The sequence below is a fragment of the Dermacentor silvarum genome, chromosome 4 (genome assembly GCF_013339745.2).
Source record: "Dermacentor silvarum isolate Dsil-2018 chromosome 4, BIME_Dsil_1.4, whole genome shotgun sequence".
In the NCBI taxonomy this organism is placed as follows: Eukaryota; Metazoa; Arthropoda; class Arachnida; order Ixodida; family Ixodidae; genus Dermacentor; species Dermacentor silvarum.
Window position 1 is genome coordinate 67731671 of NC_051157.2, and position 20170 is coordinate 67751840.

Here is a 20170-nt window from a genome sequence, read left to right on the forward strand (position 1 = left end):
GGAGCTTACCACTGTCGTTGAAAAGAAAAGTGTACAATCATTGCATTCTACCGGCGCTAACATATGGGGTAGAAACTTGGAGGTTAACAAAGAAGCTCGAGAACAAGTTAAGGACCGCACAAAGAGCGATGGAACGAAAAATCTTAGGGCTAACGTTAAGAGACAGGAAGAGAGCGGTGGGGATCAGAGAACAAACGGGGATAGCAGAAGTTCTAGTTGACATTAAGATAAATAGAATGGAGCTGGACAGGCCACGTAATTCGTAGGGTAGATAACCGGTAGACCATTAGAGTTACAGAATGGGTGCCAATATAGAAGGGAAGCGAGGTCGAGGATGGCAGAAAACTAGGTGGGGTGATGAAATTGGGAAATTTGCAGGTGGAAATTGGAATCAGCTAGCGCAAAACAGGGGTAACTGGAGATTGCAGGGAGCCGCCTTCGTCCTGCAGCGGACATAAAAATAGGCTGATGATGGTGATGATTTCGATCCGTTCTGTATTGCAGCATGAAGTGTCCTATATAGCATGCATGCCTCCACGTGCAGCTACTCTAGCGTGTGTTTGCGCTCCAGGATTCGCCGGCGGTGCCAGCGCCGAGTCGCTGCGATCGCTGGCCGGAGCGGGGAGGGGTGAGTCGATACGAGGCAAGGGGTTGATCGCGGTTGCCGCGCCCTATCTGCGGAGCGTACCACGGGCGCGAGTCCGAGGCGGGAGGAGAGAGGCGGTGGAGGCCCTCGCCGGAGCCGCTGGCCTTCAAACGCGCTCCGGGACACCGGCACAGAAAGGCCGCGGCGGCAGCGCACGTCTCAAGCCACCCGCTACGCCACCGCTCAGAACCCGAGCTGCGCCGGCGAGCGCTTGGCGGCGCGTTGCAGCTGAACCTGCAGGCCCGAGGCTAGTGGCCGCCACGTGAAGCGGCAACGCATTTCCAGTCCTCTCTGCAACGAGCGCCGTTCCGAGTGAGCGATGTGTTCGTTTGGCGCTCGTTGACTGGGACGTGCTCGGCGTGTTGTCCTGACTCGCCCTGCAGCAAACAATTGGTCACGCTGTGAACACTTTTCGCTGCGCGCCTTGTCACGGATCCTCGCGCGAGGCGTCAATGTGCCAATGCTGTGCGCTAATCGTTGAACTCTGTTTTCAATTCCTGCTCGACTTCGAACCACGGCATGTTCGGTGAATCGAAAGAAACTAGTATTTGACGCACGCGACGCGCGATACCAGTGTCGACTCTGAGTGCTTCGTGTGCACTGGCGAACTTGCTTCATTCGGCGCGTCATCTCAGGTGATTGCCGGCGCCGGATAAATGGCGAAGTGGAGGCTGCCACCCGTTTAACTGTCCACTATCAGCTACTATCAGCGTGATGTCTCCGCTCGGTGTCAGTGTTCGGGCGTGAACTCGTGCGCCTTCTCTTCTTTCTTGGTATCCTCCTGCGCATTGTTTTGAACAGCTGTCGCCGTCGGTTGATGAACAGCAGACAGTGGCCGTGTAAGACAGTGACAAGCGGAGTAATGATCCCCTCCCTCCAGCTGCTGCTTGCTTTGTTAGCATTCGGTAAGTTTCCGGGCTCATTACGTTCATCGTGGGGTGTGGTTTAAATGCCACATGATGTTCCATTTCTTGCCTCTGAACTTCAGGAAGTTAAAGAGCCTGGCTCTGTGCGTTTTTGGCAGATTTTTTTCTTGTTCTTTTTTTTTACACGCACTTATGCTAATGGAGATGAATCGGCGTGTAATAATTATACGTAAATATTCAATACATCCTGTATACTATACACAAGCTTAGTCCATCCGAAGCCTTCTAAAATGCATCGAGTGGCTACTGAACTCACAAGCGATAAGAATTAATTCGTGAAATAAGAAGCAAAATCACGTGCGACGTTGACTTGTTGATCTTGTTGGAACTCAATGTTATGAACTCCCAGCAGCGGTATGCACCATCCGCGCTTCATCTTCAATGTATATACTCGTGCGCAGTGCGGTGGTTATAGAGCCGGAAAGCTTCGGAGATTGTAACACATGGAAGTTTTTGAAAACTGCTCTAAAATTACATATAAGGCTGCTTTCTCTAGGCACATAATATCTTGCGCAAATCAACAAAAGAAAAATCTTTCGTAATTTAACAGACACTGCGTCTTATTATCCTCTTGGGCAGGGGAAACTAAACGAAGGCGTGAACTGGTGCCATCGAATGTTGCGCCCACCTCGTCACACCATAAGTAGTTCACACAAACTCCAGCTTTCAAGCACATTGTCCAAACCGGTTTCGCCAAAAATGAAAGTCTTTCTGCCTATTCACAGATAAGTCTACGTGGTCACTTTCCTCAGAAATAATGCTCATTTTACTTAGCAATGCACTCCAGCCAAGTAGAAGAAAAAAAATGAGATCATATTCAAATTTCTATAGCTTAAACTTTCTAAACACATGTATGTTATATCCCCATGAACTTAGAGGTCAACAGCCTGCTTACTCTGTCTAGAAACTGCTATCAGACCGCTTATTCCGAAGATGGTTCGAAACGGGCGGCATGCAAGATAACTCTTTGTCCAACTGTACCAGTTATAGCACACAGCAAAGACAATGCTCATCGTGATTTTACTGATTGTAAAAATATGTAGACTCTTACTAATCTCTTTTTCAATGTATCTATCGGATGTTCATGTATTTAACGAGCTGTGTGGCGAGCAACCCGCTTATTCAAAGAAATCAAAATACACTTTTTAAGCCTTAGAATTAAGCCTGTTTTCGCTTTTTCGATCCATGGCTCCTGCTGCCAGACAATGACTGAAACTACTCAGTGAGTAGACAAAATGAACATGGATCATCTAAAAAATCTCTAGCTGTTCACGTTGCACAATTTTGACATATGTGTGCTCGTATCTTTAAGGAAGAACCTGTCAATTTTATTAAATTAATATGTGAAAGCGGCAGGTTAGCGCTCGTACTACACATGCTGACAAAATGGGCGAAAGAAATAAATAATAACCGTGAATAGTCACGTTAGGAAATGGCATACTCTACCAGGCAGAATTTTTTCAACGATTAAAGCAAGTGTCGCATTATTAGCCCTTCATAGGGCTTGGTTTTATGTGACACGATCGAAAAAAATCTAAAGTTGCTGTTTGTTTCCTCTTCGAGAGGCATACACCAGCGAGAGCCCTTCACTACTCCTCTCTTTGACCATCACGTGGCGTATCCCCATAATGCAAATACGACGCGAGGGCATGCACGTAATTTACTTTCATTCATTGCAGTTACAGCATCTATAATTTACAGTTCTTACAAAACTTACGAAAGTTACAGTTACAGCTCATGATCCTGCAACGTCCGCCACTGGCATGAACTACTACTTCATGACCGTGTTATCCTACTACTACTACAATTTTTCAGCCTTTGCTGCGATACCATTCATGTTTATTTTGCGTGCGAACAAATGTCACGCACGCCGGGCTTCCTTGTTCGGCGCTCGCCTTCATCACCATCATGCATATATGTCTGTCGAGAAACAAAATTTTTCCTTACAGCTATAGCGGGGTTCGGGTGGCATAGCAAAATAATCACTCCTCTCCCGCCTTTGGAACTCAACTGCAAGAAGTGCGCAGCTTACCGTCACGTATCGGTTCGAGTAGGTTTCGTCGATGCTAAGCGCCTACCTAGCACATCGCCAACTCCGAGCCACCGAAGCATTCATCGAACCAAGTAAGGCGCAAAAATATCGTGGCAAACGATGTTTGACGTGCATGCGTTGGTATACGTGTGACAGCGACAATTATGAGTAGATGGTGTATGTTTCGACGTCGCCAATGTGATCTGCAGCTGGCTTTTCAAAATTGTTCTCTTGAGATACGCCATTAAGAGACCCATTAGAAAGATGCGGTGAACACGACATCATGGTATAAGACAGCAAAGCAAGGAGCTCGTTTTTGCCGAAGAAAAAAGATATCTATGGGTTTTACATCTTGATGGCTTAATCATGGCTATCAAAGACAGCGCAGAGAGGTGCTTCAGAATAATGTGGACCTCCGCGGGAGGAGAAAGAGCGCTGCTTGCTGCAGGCGGACCTAGCCTTGCAAAGGTTGCCAGCAATTGCCCCGCTTGAGCGCTAACTATCAAACGCCGTATGGTGTGGAGCCATTCATATTCTATCCGGTAACATAACAGCACCCGGTAACAAAATGATCATGCGATTCTATGACGTTCCACTGAACATTCGATACAAAAGTGTTTTTGGCATTCTTCACATATCAGAACGCGGCTACGGTTGCGAGGAATTAAACCCGTGACCTCGTCCTCTGCGTCAGGACCGCAATATCTACGAAAATGTCCTGAAATGTCCTTGATAAGCATTTTAAGTCCTGTGCATTACTATGGTCAGTAAGTTACTTGAATACGAAACACGGTGTTACCTAGCAAGGGCGACCTTTCGATTCAAGCGGGACTCCTGCGACAACGTTCCGGGTTCACCTTTTTGCGCATATTGTACTTTGCATAAGCAGCAAACACTGGCCGATTTTGTGTATGTCTATTGTCAAAAGAGTGCACTGAGAGGAGGAAAACGGAAGGCATAATAACTCCAATGGAGCACACTATGGCGTACATACAAGGTGTCGCCTTTGCTACGTGGTTTGTCACCCTCGCGTGGCTCTTTAAAAGCAATAATTTAAAAGGAAACTGCAGAAGTTTGTCTGACGGCACATATCTACTAAGCTTTAGTTCAGATGAGAACGATTAGAAATGAAATTATACGCACAGTGGACGTCACAGGCACATACCAAACACACAGCATACGGCTCACAAAATACGAACGAAGTGAGGAACCTCTTTGAGAGCAGCTTCTCTGAGATAAGTTCGCAGTTTCGCCCGACGAGCGAAGGACTGAGAGCTATAGCAGTGGCTTTAGTTGTGCTTGAACTCCTCGGACGACGTTCGGACTATACGCCGATGCAACATATTGGTACGAAGCAGCACGCAAGGCGTTGTTGGGTGGAAGGAACAGCGTCCTGGCAGCGACCAAGCGTCTCACAACGTTGGCTTGATGAGGAACGTCGCCAGTGGTGTCCCAACTCGATAGAAGAGACCGATGGGAAAGCGTCGGCGTTAGTTATATAGCACCCAGTGAAATATTACATAACGTTAGCTTGAAAGTTACGTTGAAAACTAATTTCTGGGGTTTTACCTGCCAAAACCACGTTATGATTATGAGGCACGCCAGTAGTGGGGGACTCATGATTAATTTTGACCACCTGGAGTCCCTTGACGTGCACCCAAATGCACGTTACACGGGCGTTTTTTCTTATTTCGCCCTAATTTAAATGGGGCCGCCGCCGGATTTTGATCCCACACCCTCCGGCGTAGCAGCGCAACGTCAAAACCACTACGCCATCCATATGGGTGGCAGTTCATTTCCGTTCCGCTCAGACCAGTGCATATACCCACAGCCACTCAGCAGGAACGTTATTGTGCTTATAGTATGCGTAGGCACAACGCTTACGCCAGCAGCAAAAAGCGCAACGATTTAGTAGAGCGCTGACCATGCGTTCACTTCCTTTCGTGGTTTTTGCAGCCCAGCGCACTCGACGTTTCTGAAGACCCCCTAACTCTCTGTCCATGAGCCACGCATGCGCCGTCAATAGCGAGACATAATGACGACGACACCAACGGCGGTAATGCGTGTCAAGTGTCCGCATAGAAGTACTATTACAATAAAAGGCGAAAGCTAATGCGCTGCGCGAGACACACAAGCAGCGCTATTCCATGGACGAATTCGTCACTCTGAAAGACTTGTAATTAGCATAGAGAGAGAAACAGAAGAAGGTGAAAAGGCAGTGTAATCTTAACTGGGATTCATAGCGCTAAAACGACACAAGGACGAGGAAGAACACGGGACGAGCGCTAACAAGGACGAGGAAGAACACGGAACATCGTCCTTGTGTCGTTTTAGCGCTATGAATCCCAGTTAAGATTACAATGACCTACCAACACGCCCAAACTTCTTCCCTGCTAACGTGAAAAGGCAGGCTGGTTAACCAGAAGCGAGAATCCGGTTTGCTACCCTACGGTGGCGAGAGACGGGAAGGGAAGGTAATGAGATGGCAAAGTAGAAATTTCTACTTTGCCATCTCATTACCTTCCCCTTCCCGTCTCTCGCCACCGTAGGGTAGCAAACCGGATTCTCGCTTCTGGTTAACCAGCCTGCCTTTTCACGTTAGCAGGGAAGAAGTTTGGGCGTGTTGGTAGGTCATTGTAATCTTAACTGGGATTCATAGCGCTAAAACGACACAAGGACGATGTTCCGTGTTCTTCCTCGTCCTTGTGTCGTTTTAGCGCTATGAATCCCAGTTAAGATTACACTGCCTTTTCACCTTCTTAAGAGAGAATTAAAGGGAGCAGAGACACATTCTGACAGCCGGTCACTTTAACCGCATACTATCACCACACAATGGTACTAGTAGCATTACAAAAGATAAGCACAGGCTACAGCCGCTTGTGCAGGTTTGTTGTCCTTAAAAACTGCAACAGTGCCCTCATCGCCCACCGCTGCAATGGCTTGTAAGGTCGGCATTCTACAATGATTTCCTTTGTTAAAGGCCTTTAATCAGAGCGCGCTATCGCAATTTCGAGCGATCGTCTCTGTAAACTGGGTCAACGACCGTCACGGATAGAGAAGGTGTTCGACAGTCTCCTCGGTACCACAATCATCCACGAGGCGTCGTCGGCTCATCTGATTCGGAAAGCAAAAGACTTCGAAAAAATCACTCCTAGCCGTATTCAACAAAGCAGGGTAGCCTCCCGTCGGCAGAGTGCAGCTGGAATGCGAACGCGGCGAGTAGAGTCCAGGTGGTGCAGTTGATTGCCTTGAAAATTCGGGGTGTTCCACATGCAAAACGTGATATCCTGTGTGAGCATTGGAAGTTTTCTAGCGACATCGGTCCTTTATAACGGTATCTGTTCCTCTTCACTGCCTTAAAGTGCTGACCGAGTAGCGTTATCGGCATGTTCGTTACCTATGGCGTCGCAGCGACTTGGAAGCCAATGAAATGTCACTTGGGGCGCTATAACGTAAAATTATTCCAAGCTGTTTCGATTCCAATTTCTGGAATCAGCGTCCACGATTGGTCAAAGCATTTTCGGGACACTCCCAACTTCGCCTGTCTGTCACGCGATGTCACGAACACTGCAATAGGTCCCCGTCTGATATAACGTGTACACACTGATTATGCATGATTTGGCCCCACAAAAAAAATAATCAATCCTGATTCGACGCCTTTTCACTATTATCCCTCTGCTATTGGTCCTATGTTTTCTCGCTACACCCACTTCGCCTGTATGTCACGCGACGTCACAAAACCACGAAAACTCACAACGTCAAAGTGACGTGTACGCGAAAAAATGCTTTAATAAGCCGAACAATACTGAAAATTTTCCGGAATAGCCAAACACTGCCCCGTTCCGAAAGGAATAGAAGATGGCTGCGCGCCCATCGCTCAGGCCCTCGCTACTCGCACCTGCCGGTGAGCATGCAATTATTTGTGCATGATAAAGCTTTTTTCGTGGCAGTAAAACGTTGTCGAGTCCTTTCGGCCTGCATACGACATCACTCTGCCAACTCTTTCTCGCTGAGGATCCGTTTTAGCGGCATTCTTATCCTACCGTTGCACGCTGCCGCGATTTTCGACCAGCCACCGCAAGCTAAGTAGGGCGAAGCGGACGAATCGGAGAAGCCGGCACCACCCTCTTCATGCGGTTATCTAATTTCACTGTGCTGGCTCGACCCCATCGAAACCCTCTCCACTAGAGCATGCTCCTCGCCTCTTGCCAGCCAATTAGATAAGTAAAACCGCTGAGTGTAGACAATGTTATTGGTTTTGACAGCGAACAAAGGTGACCTCCAATAAACGAGGAGAGTGTTTGATTGGGTTGTTCAGACAAGCACTGCGGGTCACCGCCCGATGCTTGCGTCGGTGGTTACGTAAATTTGACGTCAGGAGTTTGGAATAAAATCAGTTTGGAATCATTTTACGTTATAGCGCCCTTGGTGTCCTTTCTCAGCCAAGGTATGGATTAGTTCCTCTAATCTTGAATGCCAGTTGCCTCTGTGGTCCCCGTCTCAAGGCTGATAGCAAAGACTGCAGTGCCGCATTCCAGCCAGTGAATATTGACCATCTTCTTCTTCTTTTTGAAGTTTAACGAGCCAAAACTCGTTCTGATTATGAGACACGCTGTAGTGTAGGGCGCCGGATTAATTTTGACCACCTGGTGTTCTTTAACGTGCACCGCAACGCAAGCACACGGGCGTTTTTGCGCTTCGCCTCCATCGAAATGGTGCCGCCGTGGCCGGAATTCGATCCCGCAATCTCGTGCTCAGCGGCGCCACGCCTTAGCTGACTGAGCCACCGCGACGGGTGACCATCTTCAAGATTGTTCTTCGCTGAGAAGACGAAATGCAGTGCGAAGAGCTGCAAGTTCCGCAGCTGTCGTTGTCGTTAGGTGGCACGTTTTGAAACTGATGGTCGTGATGGCTTTCGCTAAAAAAAAACACAGCTCCAGACGAGCAGTAGAATTGCTGATCGATCAGTTGTTAATATGTACGCGGTCGGCGTAACTCTCTTGCAAAAGAAGTAGAAATAATTTTCTAAGAGCAGGAGATGACCGCTCACATTTTCTTCACTTTACTGGTACTGTGACGTGCACTGCAGGTCTAGCGAAACACCATCGAGGAATCGATGACTTAGTTGCGAGGGTTAAGCATGATTGAAGGCTGCTGTAATAATCAGAAATCGTAACACAAAATATTGCCGAGCGGCCTTGCTGACGGTAGTGTTGCAAGATGGTGGGAACGAGCATCTACCGAAAGTGACTAATGTGCACTCTGAGCACCTCCATCACAATATATGTTTGTATTGGTCGGTCCCGGCAGTTGCAATATTCGCAGCTGTTGACGTGTATTTTGGCAAACCAAGACAAATTCTGAAAGCCCGACCTTCAACCACCTGTAAAGAACGAAAACTTGCCCTTAAAGTACTGGTCAATATGGGCTAACTGTATCTCAAAAAGTCAAGAAAAAGTGTCCTACATAATTCCTGACATTGCATGCCTACATTGTATAATAACTTCGCCTTCATTGGCCATACATGTCGGCCAGCAAGTTATCGGGAAGATTCCAAAGAACTTCTTCATGAGCAGGTTGGGTAGGCTCTCTGTGCATTCCTATACACCTATAGAAACGGCGCGAAGGACTAATACACAAAATAATTACATACAGTGCACGTTCATGTCGCATGTTTGTGTTCTACTTGTGTTTGGTTATGCCTTTCTAGCGTCATTCTTAATAATGTGTAGATTATCTTGCAGATGCGCGCTTACAGATGACACTTAGATAGAAAAAGGTCGAAGTACTTTCATACATTAGTGAGCCGATTCTTGCATTGCCAAATCTCGCGTGAAGAAAGTAAAACTCCATGAACACAGTCGCTCGCCTTTATTCCTCGTGATTTCATTGTACGGATAGTTGGTTCAACTGCACCGACATTGCAAGACACAGCGCAAGGAACTTCGTTTTATTTATAACCTGTTTCACAATATTTCTGCACGCGAATGCAAGCTTGTAGTACAAAGCATGGCCTGGAGCGTCCAAGTGCGCTCGAGACGCATGTACCCAGGCGCGTGCCTCACTTACACAGTGCACAAAGGCTCACGCAACCTTTCTGTCAAAGGACTTGCCTAACGCAAATTATTATTTTAATGCAGGAAACAACCTTTCCCGACCTTTATACGACATTTATGCATAAGCTCATCCTTTATTCAAGGTACTGCACCACGAGATATGCCGAAAAGCAAAGCTCTATCAAAGCCGCATCACGTTCTTGTATGCTGAAACGTGGTACTAGAGAACACGCAACAATGTAAAAAATTATCTCTGCCGAACCGACTCTCTCAGTGAGTGACTAATGACACAACGCCTTAGACACTTTCCTCAAGAAATAGAAAATTGCAGAAAAATTTTGGGCCACATAGTTTAATTTGTCAGGAAGTATCTTCCAAACCAGCATCACGGGAACTTTAGAACGCGGGCTGGAATTTGCGACATACCCTCTAGCAATGACGATGGCTTCGCTGAAGGATGCGTCGTAAATTTCAATCCTTCTAGATTGGCACCATATTATAGTTAATGGGGTGTCTCGTAAATCAAAAGAAACATGCGTTTCAGGAGAAGTTTGAACTTTCGCAATTGGCACTAGAACCCAGTGATATAGAGTTGCTTTCATCATGCGTCGGTCGTGTGAGGACAAACTTCGACCGGCTGCATCTTATTAATAGTAGTAGTATTAGTATTAATATTATTCCTAATAATAATAATATTTATTATGAAAACACACATACACAGAGAGAGAGAGAGAAATAGGGGAAGAGCATGCTAGCACAGCCGCCGAGAGGAGCACAAAGCCTGCCTACTCTTTAGGAAGGAGGTCATAGAAAAGGTAGTAGGAGATAAGGAGAAGGGAAGTAAAGAAGAAAGGAAGCAGCAAGAGGACAGGTCCTAAAGACAAAACTTAAGCAAGAACATCCTCTCAGGAACAGAAAAAAAAAACACGCAGGTCCCACTAATCACAGAAGGATGTAAAAAGTTAGCACCTCTAACTTGTATAGAGAAGCTATGCGACTTTGGCTGGTCTTCACTCTTGGTCTACAGCAACATAAGTAATTCATAATGACATGAACAAAGTCAAATAGATAACGGTTGTACATGCAGGTCGAGCATTTTGGGGATACCATCAGTTCGGTTGACGTATCATTTAGCATGATGCTTAACTGGGTTGACAGCCATCCTGTGAAAAAAAAAGTCGCAGTTTCGCCCGAGAGGTGAAGCATCGATTGTGATAGCAAATTAGTAGAGAGCTATGCGAAGCAAGGATAGTAATTTAATGGGTCGTCTAAAGTTGTAAACATTCGCTTACTAACTAAATAGACAAACATTGTGTCACGCGCGCACAGGTAAACATAAAAGAAGACCGCGCGCTTCCGGCCTGCCTTCCTCCCTCGCATGCGCTGCATTGAGCCCCGATTGCTGGCTCTTTCTCGTACGCTTTCACTCGCACATACAGCGTACGGCCACCTGCCGTATGGCCACCTGCCGTATCGACTCATGGCGACGATTTTATCGCCGTTGGGCTTTATACTGAAACTCACGGCGACGGCGACGGTGATGGCGTAGCCGGCGTTATAATTGCGCTTGGAGTGTGCATATAATTGGCATCGCAATAAAATTTCAGAACTATGGAACATGAAGATATCTCTCTTGGAGATTGTGTTATTGCTTTGCTCACACACACTTCTGCTGGCAAAGCCTATCAATGCACACCGAAAGTGTTATCACTGAAAATTACCAATTGAGAATACGGCACCAGACGACAGCAGAGTGAAATCCATATACTTTGCGTGCTATCATAACCTAGCGTTGTCTAACGCACCTGCACTGTGCAGTTATCTGAAGTTCCTCATTGCTGGTATATACTCAATAAAATTACCATTCTTTGCGAACTTTACCCCCGTTCCGGTTTGGCACCTTCGCTTCGAGCATGGCCCCTTAATGGATAGCCATAGCAACGAAGTTACAGTCAGGAGACCTAGGGATAGTAAGGGTTGCCACGGAGTTCAAATGGTGTGCAGTGATAACAAGATATACTCTGTCGTAGTATCATTTGCCATTGTGGTTGGTAGAGAGATTGCCACTTCGTGTGTCTGCCGATGTGCCCATAAGGTTTCGTGATGCATGGATGGCATGGGGATATAGCCTGTGGATAGAATAATCAACGTAGTAATCATCATAGCATGAAAAACATATCCCCCGATTATTAATTACACACCCATCGTAAGAAAACTTGCGGACCGCATTCACATCGAGAAACATCTTCAAAGAATGGATGCACCACCAATTATTTTATTTACACTCACCTGGTTCGCTTCTTGAGGTGTGATCGCTAGAGGTCTCCTTGTGGCTTATGCTAAAATGGTTGAACTACCGTCGTGCTTTCCAAGATAAAAGTTATACTATGATGTAAGGGAAAAAATGAAAGCGCTGTATTTGTATGTTGACATAAAGCCAATAAAACGTAGTCTGAAAAAGGAAAAGGCCGCTTATGCTCAGGAAACAACGAATAAAACGTTAAGGGGTAAAAGAAGCACATTAACACAGTTGCTATAGATCATAATCATCGTATCACCTCATGTAATTAAAAAAAGCTTAGGGATTGCTTATTAAAAATGATTTGAAGTGAATAATACACAAATCCAAGCTTCGTAAACCCTTTGCATTCAAATGAGAGTCTACTACGTGACGCAAAATTCAGGCAACCTAATTGATATATTCAAGTTGATTCGAACGCATTACGTTATGCTAACTGTTCTCCTTATAAAACAATAGTACCCCTTTTAATAAGTGTCTACAGTATTCCACTCTCTTCTATGTTCAAATTCTTAGTTGTTTAATCTCATCTCAGTTTTCCGGACGGTACGGAGCGGATGTTATCCGTTATATTTATACAGTGTATCCTGTTAATTATATTTCACATCTACCGTATTCCTACAGGGGCAATGCCTTGTCAGGTTTTAGGTCGCCTTTGACCAAGGTCTACATCGAGGCGTGTTCTCAAAAACACATAATTGTGGAAGTACGCTCAGTGCGCTCACGCCAAATAGAAAGCTTGCGACGTGCTCATCTGCTTCTAACTTGAGAAGTAACGCTCTCTGCTTTCACGTGGAGAATAGCTACCAAACTATTATTGAGGAGAGAGAGATACAAATCACTTTATTTTGCGAGAAACAAAAATTGCACCGATGCCCTCTGTCCAGGACGACGCTTGCGGCGTGCTTCATCGCTAGACCGATAATGTCAGCAATATAATCCTTGGTCGTCAAAGGTGGTTGCGGTGGTCAGCCACTCGGCGGAAGGGATAGGTGGGAGAGATGCGAGTTTGGCTAAGGGGGATAGTGTAGGATGGAATGGCCACAGAATGTGCGATGTTTTGGGAAGATAAACACCGCAGTGGCTACAGCGAGGGGGTCTTCAGTGAGTCGGCCTCGGAAGAGGTACTTGCGCACATTAGTGAGCAGGGTGTTCGTCTGAGCTCGTCGGATGAGTGTACGTGTCCTGTTGCCTTGTAATGTCTTAGTAACAGGGCACAGTCATCCATCAAGCTCAGACGAGATTTATGATGTCAGAGCGTCTGCTGCTACACTGTACATTACAATATACAAAACTCCCTTAAGGACAAAACGAGGCTTGAGTGACAAGTATCCCTCACAAAGAACATGTATACACGCGCAAGCGAATCACTTCATCCTAGACTTGATTGTATCAATGCCCCTCTTTTGCCTTACTTAGGTGCTTTGCGGTCGTGAAACTTGTCACCCTGGGGAGCAGCTTTTTCTTTGTCAGGAACCTTTCGTAGTACACCTCGTCGCTGGCGCACGCCGACACCATGACCCACACACTAATTGGGGTAAATAGTTCTAGCAAGGTGGTATTTTCTCTACTAATAGATTTTCAATTTAACGGTTGGCGCTGTCAGCTGTCTTATTCGTTCCCAGGCACAGCGATTTCGGCCGTTTGTGCGTGCAGTGCGTGATGGCGGTGGGCGCGTTCCTGTTGAACAACTGAGCCACCTCGTTTTTTGCCAGTGGCAGCTGCAAACTTTTTATTTCTTGAAGCGCTGATGGGTAAAAAAAAAAGAGCACCAAGGTCTTTTTAGGAGCTCATCCTGCATTCTTGACCCATTGCTCATTATAGCGCGTACACGCTATCGAGAGATACGCTATACTTATGTCTGTCCCCTCGGTGCAAGTCATACTATAGTGCAGGAGCAACAATGTGTCAACGAACGGCACAGTATGTATGTGTTATTTGTTTCACCGTGTCCTTGTTTTATTCGCGCTAATAAACCTCAGATCTGAAAAAACAAGTTTAGCTGTATCAGTAACTTTGGCATCTACTATTAAATAAGTAAATTTCTGCGGTCTTACGTGACCAAAAAGGGGATATTATTATGATACACGCCACATCTGCTACACCAAAAAACAACTGTACTGGCAAAGCAGGCTTGGTTAGCCAGAAAGGATGCGGAAACAAAAGACGAGTTCAAGTTCCCGCATCAGCTCGCAATGACGTCGTGCATTTAGAAGGTGGCTGCTTGGGGCGTAGGTAACTTTTTATCGGTAAAGACGGACTACATTGTATTCTACAAGAGCTCAATACTGCACTCAGCAACTTTCAGAACCTTTTCTGTGGCACGACGGCCGAAATACAACAAACTACTTAGAAATCCGTGAAGTAACACTTGCGTACAAGCGCTGGGGCATCTCCCAGTCTCTTACTGCGAAATGTATGAAAATATAGTTTTTTTTAAGAACACTTAATGACTTCGAACTGGTTTACTGTTTCTCCTTAGTGTATGTTTAATAGCGAGCCTGCAAAAGGCTTGTCACTGCGGTGCTGGAACTGCCGCTTGAGGTTTTTTGGAGGGTTGCGCAGGACACGTTGGCGTTTAGCGGATACGTGCGCAGCACTCTCCAAAAGCGCCAAATTTGTGCTTCGTGCCTCCTGATCTTGACGTGCCTATTTCCAGCACTATAACCACTCCGCGCATATCTTGTAATCTTATTTTCCCCTTATTTTGTAAAAGTACTTAACCGTACGCGTTCTGCGCACCCTACGTTGATCTCATTCCTTGCGCGAACACCTTTCGATCTAGCAGCCTAGGTTGAACGCCCTCACGTTACTCAGCGTGTAGTTCTCGCTAATCTAATTTTGCTGCGAACTTCTCTCACAGCCAAAAAAAAAGTTAAAGCCTTGACAACTAGCTCAGAAAAGAGAATTATAACGTGAAGCTTTCTCTTTCTTTTTACCTTTATTTTTATGCCTCCCTAAGTCACCCTTGCTCTCACCGCAAAACTCGGAAGTGCAAAACAAAATCATGGCGGAGAAATTTTGCGACGTGCAGGCTAATGCCTGTAATGAGTGAGAGGCTCGGGAGCCTTTTATCTTATTTCCTTTGAATGGATTCCGTCCGACGTCTGCAACTTATATACGGTCGGCATTTTTTTTTCTTTTACACTTGTCTGTGCTTCCACACACCATACACTGTTTACTTTGCCTTTCAGTTTGTCACCTTAAATTATTCTGACTGATTTTATTTATTTCTAATGCGTTACCTATTTCGTTTAGCATTCTTCAGTATAGCTTTTCTTGTTTCTTTGCCCATTAATTCTAAACTCGACCCTGTAATTCACCCGCGTTCATGCATGCATAACTTGCATGCGGTCTTTTGCAACTCATAACTTTAAATAAAGCAAAATGTTCCTGCCTAACAGAAAGGTAAGAAAAAGGCACAAATTCAGCTAAGCTTCCCGACCTTTATCACAGTTTCCTTTCAGCTTCCGTCATTATGCGCAGGCAGAACTATTGCTGCCTCTTTTTATTTTTTATTTTTTTAGGTTTTTTTACCCCCTTTTTCATACATGCTACGTCTAAGTCTTTGTTCTGTAATTACATACGTTCTGTCTTGTTTTCTTCAATTTCTTCTTGCTCTAGAAGCTTCTTTCTAAGTTTCTGCCCTGTGTTTCTTTTTTTTTCTTTTTTGTTTGTGGTTCTTTGTTTTTGTTCCGAAAACAGCAGGTTTTTTTCCTCGTGAAGCTTTGACGCGCCTCGCGCTTAGTGCTCGTTAATGAATTTTATTTCTGTTTGTTCCTTTTTTTTTCTTTTTTGATCGCATAGTCGAACGTATAGGGGTTTCTCAGCGTCAGCTGGCTGTGTCGTGCACTTGCGCGAACAGGGCAATTTCGGTGAAATGTGGACGCCGTAATCTCGGTGCACACCAAATACCTTCCTTTATAGACTCGCGCGCTTCTTTTCGCTTTTCATGTTTCTCCATGTCGATGTTAGTTTGTTGGCCACATCTGCTGGAATATTCGGTCGTTGAGCTGATTTTTTCGCCGACAAGCTCGGCACGCCAAAAGCTACCGTAAGTGTGGGCGTCAGGGAAAGTACAGTTGCTAAGTGTGGGAGCTTAGTTACCTACTACCTTCCGGAATATGTCTTTCTTTCTTTCTTTCTTTCTTTCTTTCTTTCTTTCTTTCTTTCTTTCTTTCTTTCTTTCTTTCTTCTTTCTCTTACCTTGCGCGTTACGCAGTCAAGCAGGTGATTAGACGGTCTTGTGTTGCGATTTGTGTTGATATGCTTTATTCTATGCTCAGCATAGTAAAGTGGTTATTCGTGTTACGAAGGTGCGAAACTTCGTACTGTACGCACTGCGTGGCATAGACAGGACGGAACAAGAGAACAAACTTTGTAAAACGGGTCCTGGTCTGGTGACTGTAAAGAAGGTTACCGCAAATACGGCGATAAATGTTGCGGAGACTTTCACCTCAAGCAAAAAATATGAAAGACTGATAAGGTTGTGAAGAGCAACAGAAGGTGAGCCGGTAAATGTTCCCGCCTACCTGAAGCCACAGCGTGTAGCTGGGCGACCAGAGTGCCGCCTTTGTGAAATTGGGCGGGAGAATCTTAAAATGGAGATCCGTCGCTCCCATTTGCATGTCACTTATCAGGGCTGAAATTTTATCAAAAATATTCGTCGCCTCTGAACTACTTATGCAGCCACATTAGAGGCTATCGTACTTTGATCTTGGTCTCTTTGCGTGTACTGTTTTATAGTTTCTCGGTTTCTTTCTTTCATTTTTACTTTTTGCTTAATTGACGCATTCTTCGAGCTTTAAATATGAAAAATTACGGTACTTGAAGGTGCCTTGAGAAAGCACCGGCGCCCATACGCTACAATAAAGTGATTCTACATGCGCACTCCTAATTTACAATCTTTAACTGGAAAGTAATGGCTTAAAAAGAAACAGTAATTGATAGACCGGGTTTAAACCATGTGGCCTGTTGCTGATATACCTGCTTATTTCTGTGTTTTGTTGCCAAACTTAAGCAAAGCCTCTGTTTTTCTGTATAGCACTTTAAGTGTAGGAAACCGTCCAAATAGATATCGTCCCAACTCCGCCTCAAGTGAGGCATAATCATCAAAAATGTACAGTTGATATGACGCCTCTATTATTAAAATTATAATTGTCAGGCAGTATAAAATATTTTCGGACTTCTGCAATGCCTATAACATTGCTTCAGCAGCCCAACCCAGAACCCCCCCGCCCTCCCAAAAAAGAAAAAGAAAAGCTGCCTGATGAATTCGCCATTTCTGCTGTTCATAATCGGTAAAATACTGCGGCGTTCGGCTTTCTTTTTTTTTCGTGGGAGTGCTATACTGACTCTTAGGGTCACATTGAGATTTAAAATAATGCAGCCGGCCACTCGGCCCGACCCTTCTTGAGATCGCACAGCATTAATTTATTTGGCGTAGCGTGCCAAACTATGCTCAGGCGGTGAATGTCACGTCCTGTAGGCGCGCGAGGGCCCATGGAAACAGATATGTGACGACGCGTATGAATGTAGCTCCAGTTCGGCACGAAGACGCAAATTAAGGATATACCAGTGTTGGAATCATGACGCTGGAAATGTCGAGAAGACACGGAAGGCCGCCGATTAAACGACGTCCCCCGGAGGCGGGGGGCCGTCAGACCCGAGCACCACTTTCAAAAAGCCCATACCCATGTCTTCTTTCCGGTCGCCCCTTTTTTACACCTGCATATTATAAGTTGCTCTCACGCGCCTTTCTGTTCCCCGGCTGAAACGACATCGCATTTGCATGTCAAAGAGCATTAAGGAGCCCATACTTAGAAGAGAACTTTATCGGCCGCATTGTACAATCATCCTCGTTCGTTGTGAAGGCGGCACCTGGACTGGTCAATGAACACTTAATTAAAAAAAAGAATGTGGTGATGTCTGTCAGCCCGATCATCAGCACCGTGCTGCACACCATCTTGCTTTGTCCGTAATCTCGTTTATGTTGCAAAATAGCATACTCAAAAGCTAGCACAATCTCAAAAGGACTAAATATTTTGTTTTTTACGCACCTTTTTCCTTTTTATCGAATGACTTGCCGGCTTCCTGCAGAAAGGCCTGGTCATTTACTTGGCTTCCGTTGCCGATGTGTACCTCTTAAACATTTATCAGTGCAGAACAGGATGCTTAATTTACATGCGTCCCTCGGCAAACAGCCCTTTGTTGTCGCTAAAGCAGTATCCGCCATTCGTCATAAGCTTGTACTTTTTTCGCTTTCGTTGTGCGTGGAGTCTGATTGGCTTTACTCTGAATGGAATTGTTCATTACATCGCTGTTTGTATCATCAAGCAGAGGATGGGAAAAAAGAAAAAAAATTAGGCGCAACGCATTTTTCGGGGATTAGTATCAACGCTAAGGCGATTAGAACTTTAAGTAGTGGTGCATATATAATTTGATGATGGGAAGTTTGTTATTAGGGTGATTAGCATTCATTGGAAACTTCACGCGCTTGTTGGGGACTGACTGTCATTCGATGTCTCTCATCGTTTTCCCGCCCACCTGGACCACGGGTAGCCCATGGTCCAATAGGTCACGCATTGGGCTGCTGCGCTGAGGAAACAGGGCCGGTATTTTGTAGCGATGCCTTTAATGTTATAATGCATTTTCGCGCTTATCGCGCTTTGTCAGTGGCCGGAGCGATGGTCCGCTTGCATTATCAACGGGATCAGCCGGCCGTGAGCGGTGGATGATAAGACTAGAGTAGAATAAGTCATAATGCCTTGCTACAAAATCGCGGCCCAGGGTTCGAAACCAACTGTTGTACCAACTTCGTTGACTCAGCATGTGACACTGTGTAACTATGTTCCGCTCTTCAACGAGTCTGACGCCGACTTGGAACACTGGGTACGTTTCACTGCTGCTCATCAATGAACTCCTTTGATACCAACTTGGCTCACTGTGTTAGTATGAGTATGCCGCTGTTCACTGAGCTACATTTTGACGCCAACTTGGGTAACTAGGTATCTGCTACTGGGTATTTGCCAATCTACTATGACAAAAACTTTCAGGACGCTTAAGTTTCGCCTTTAAGAGTGAAACGCGATAGCACCCAAAGATCCTTGACTGCTTCTCACGCTTCCCGGCAACTGCAGCTTATGTTTACAGGAAAACGATTGCGGCGGACGCTATGCGTGAAGGCGAGCTTTCTGGTAGGAACGCGGCCTGTTGCGTGGGCCGATCCCGCAGGTTGTGCACAGCCGCGCAAACAAAAAAATTTTTAAATACACCGTTTTCAGGTTTCTGTTATTGTTTCGCCCTTTTAATATTTCCATCTCAGAAGATTTAACATAGAAGGCATGCGCTATCAGTGTTTTCTTGCATGACAATTTGTTTGTGGGCTGTCATTCTCTAAATTTCCAGGAATAACTTCGTCGAGAATAAGCAACTTTAGTGATAGAATGGTGTGGCAATAAAACCCGCATACACCGCATGTCGTGGCATTTACATATACCTAACTATATGTTTCCTTAATGGACGATGCCGACATAGGATTTTCTACGACATGTGGCCCTTATGCTGTCGCGTTAAAAAGTTATCCTTTAAATTTCTACAATGCTCAGTGGAATTGAACTCGCGCCACCCGCAGTACTTACGGCTGCGTCGTTAGATGTCAAGCCTTAGCAGTGGGAACTGCGAGAGACCCGCCGTGGTTGCTCAGTGGCTATGGTGTTGGGCTGCTGAGCACGAAGTCGCGGGATCGAATCCCGGCCACGGCGGCCGCATTTCGATGGGGGCGAAATGCGAAAACACCCGTGTACTTACATTTAGGTGCACGTTAAAGAACCCCAGGTGGTCCAAATTTCTGGAGTCCCCCACTACGGCGTGCCTCATAATCAGAACTGGTTTTGGCACGTAAAACCCCATAATTCGGGAACTGCGAGAGACATCAGTGCCAGGCTGCATACATGTGTAGGAGTGTAGATAGATAGATAGATAGATAGATAGATAGATAGATACAAAGTTGCTGAAGTAGGCTAACAATGCTAATAGCATTAAAACCAGGGAAGCTGAACCAACGCACGTCCAGTTCGTTGTGGTCCATGTGGGTCACGGTGGCCATGTGGCGAAAAGTGATGAAGGAAAAGGAATATCTGCTACGAGCAGGTGGTTGAATGCGAATCACGTCTTCAAGTGGTCACTGAGGCCAGTTAACATTAGAAACTG

The 20170-nt window shown here is 45.6% G+C and overlaps 1 protein-coding gene across 1 annotated transcript in view; it reads left to right on the top strand.

Annotated features, from left to right (window-relative positions):
* The first annotated feature begins 826 nt into the window (after window positions 1-826).
* Window positions 827-20170, top strand: part of LOC119450192 (Down syndrome cell adhesion molecule) — a 370685-nt gene continuing 351341 nt past the window's right edge. Inside the window, exon 1 of the mRNA XM_037713569.2 lies at window positions 827-1551. Coding sequence (XP_037569497.2) covers window positions 1464-1551 — 88 coding nt within the window. The 5' untranslated portion in view covers window positions 827-1463. The remainder of the gene's footprint in view (window positions 1552-20170) is intronic.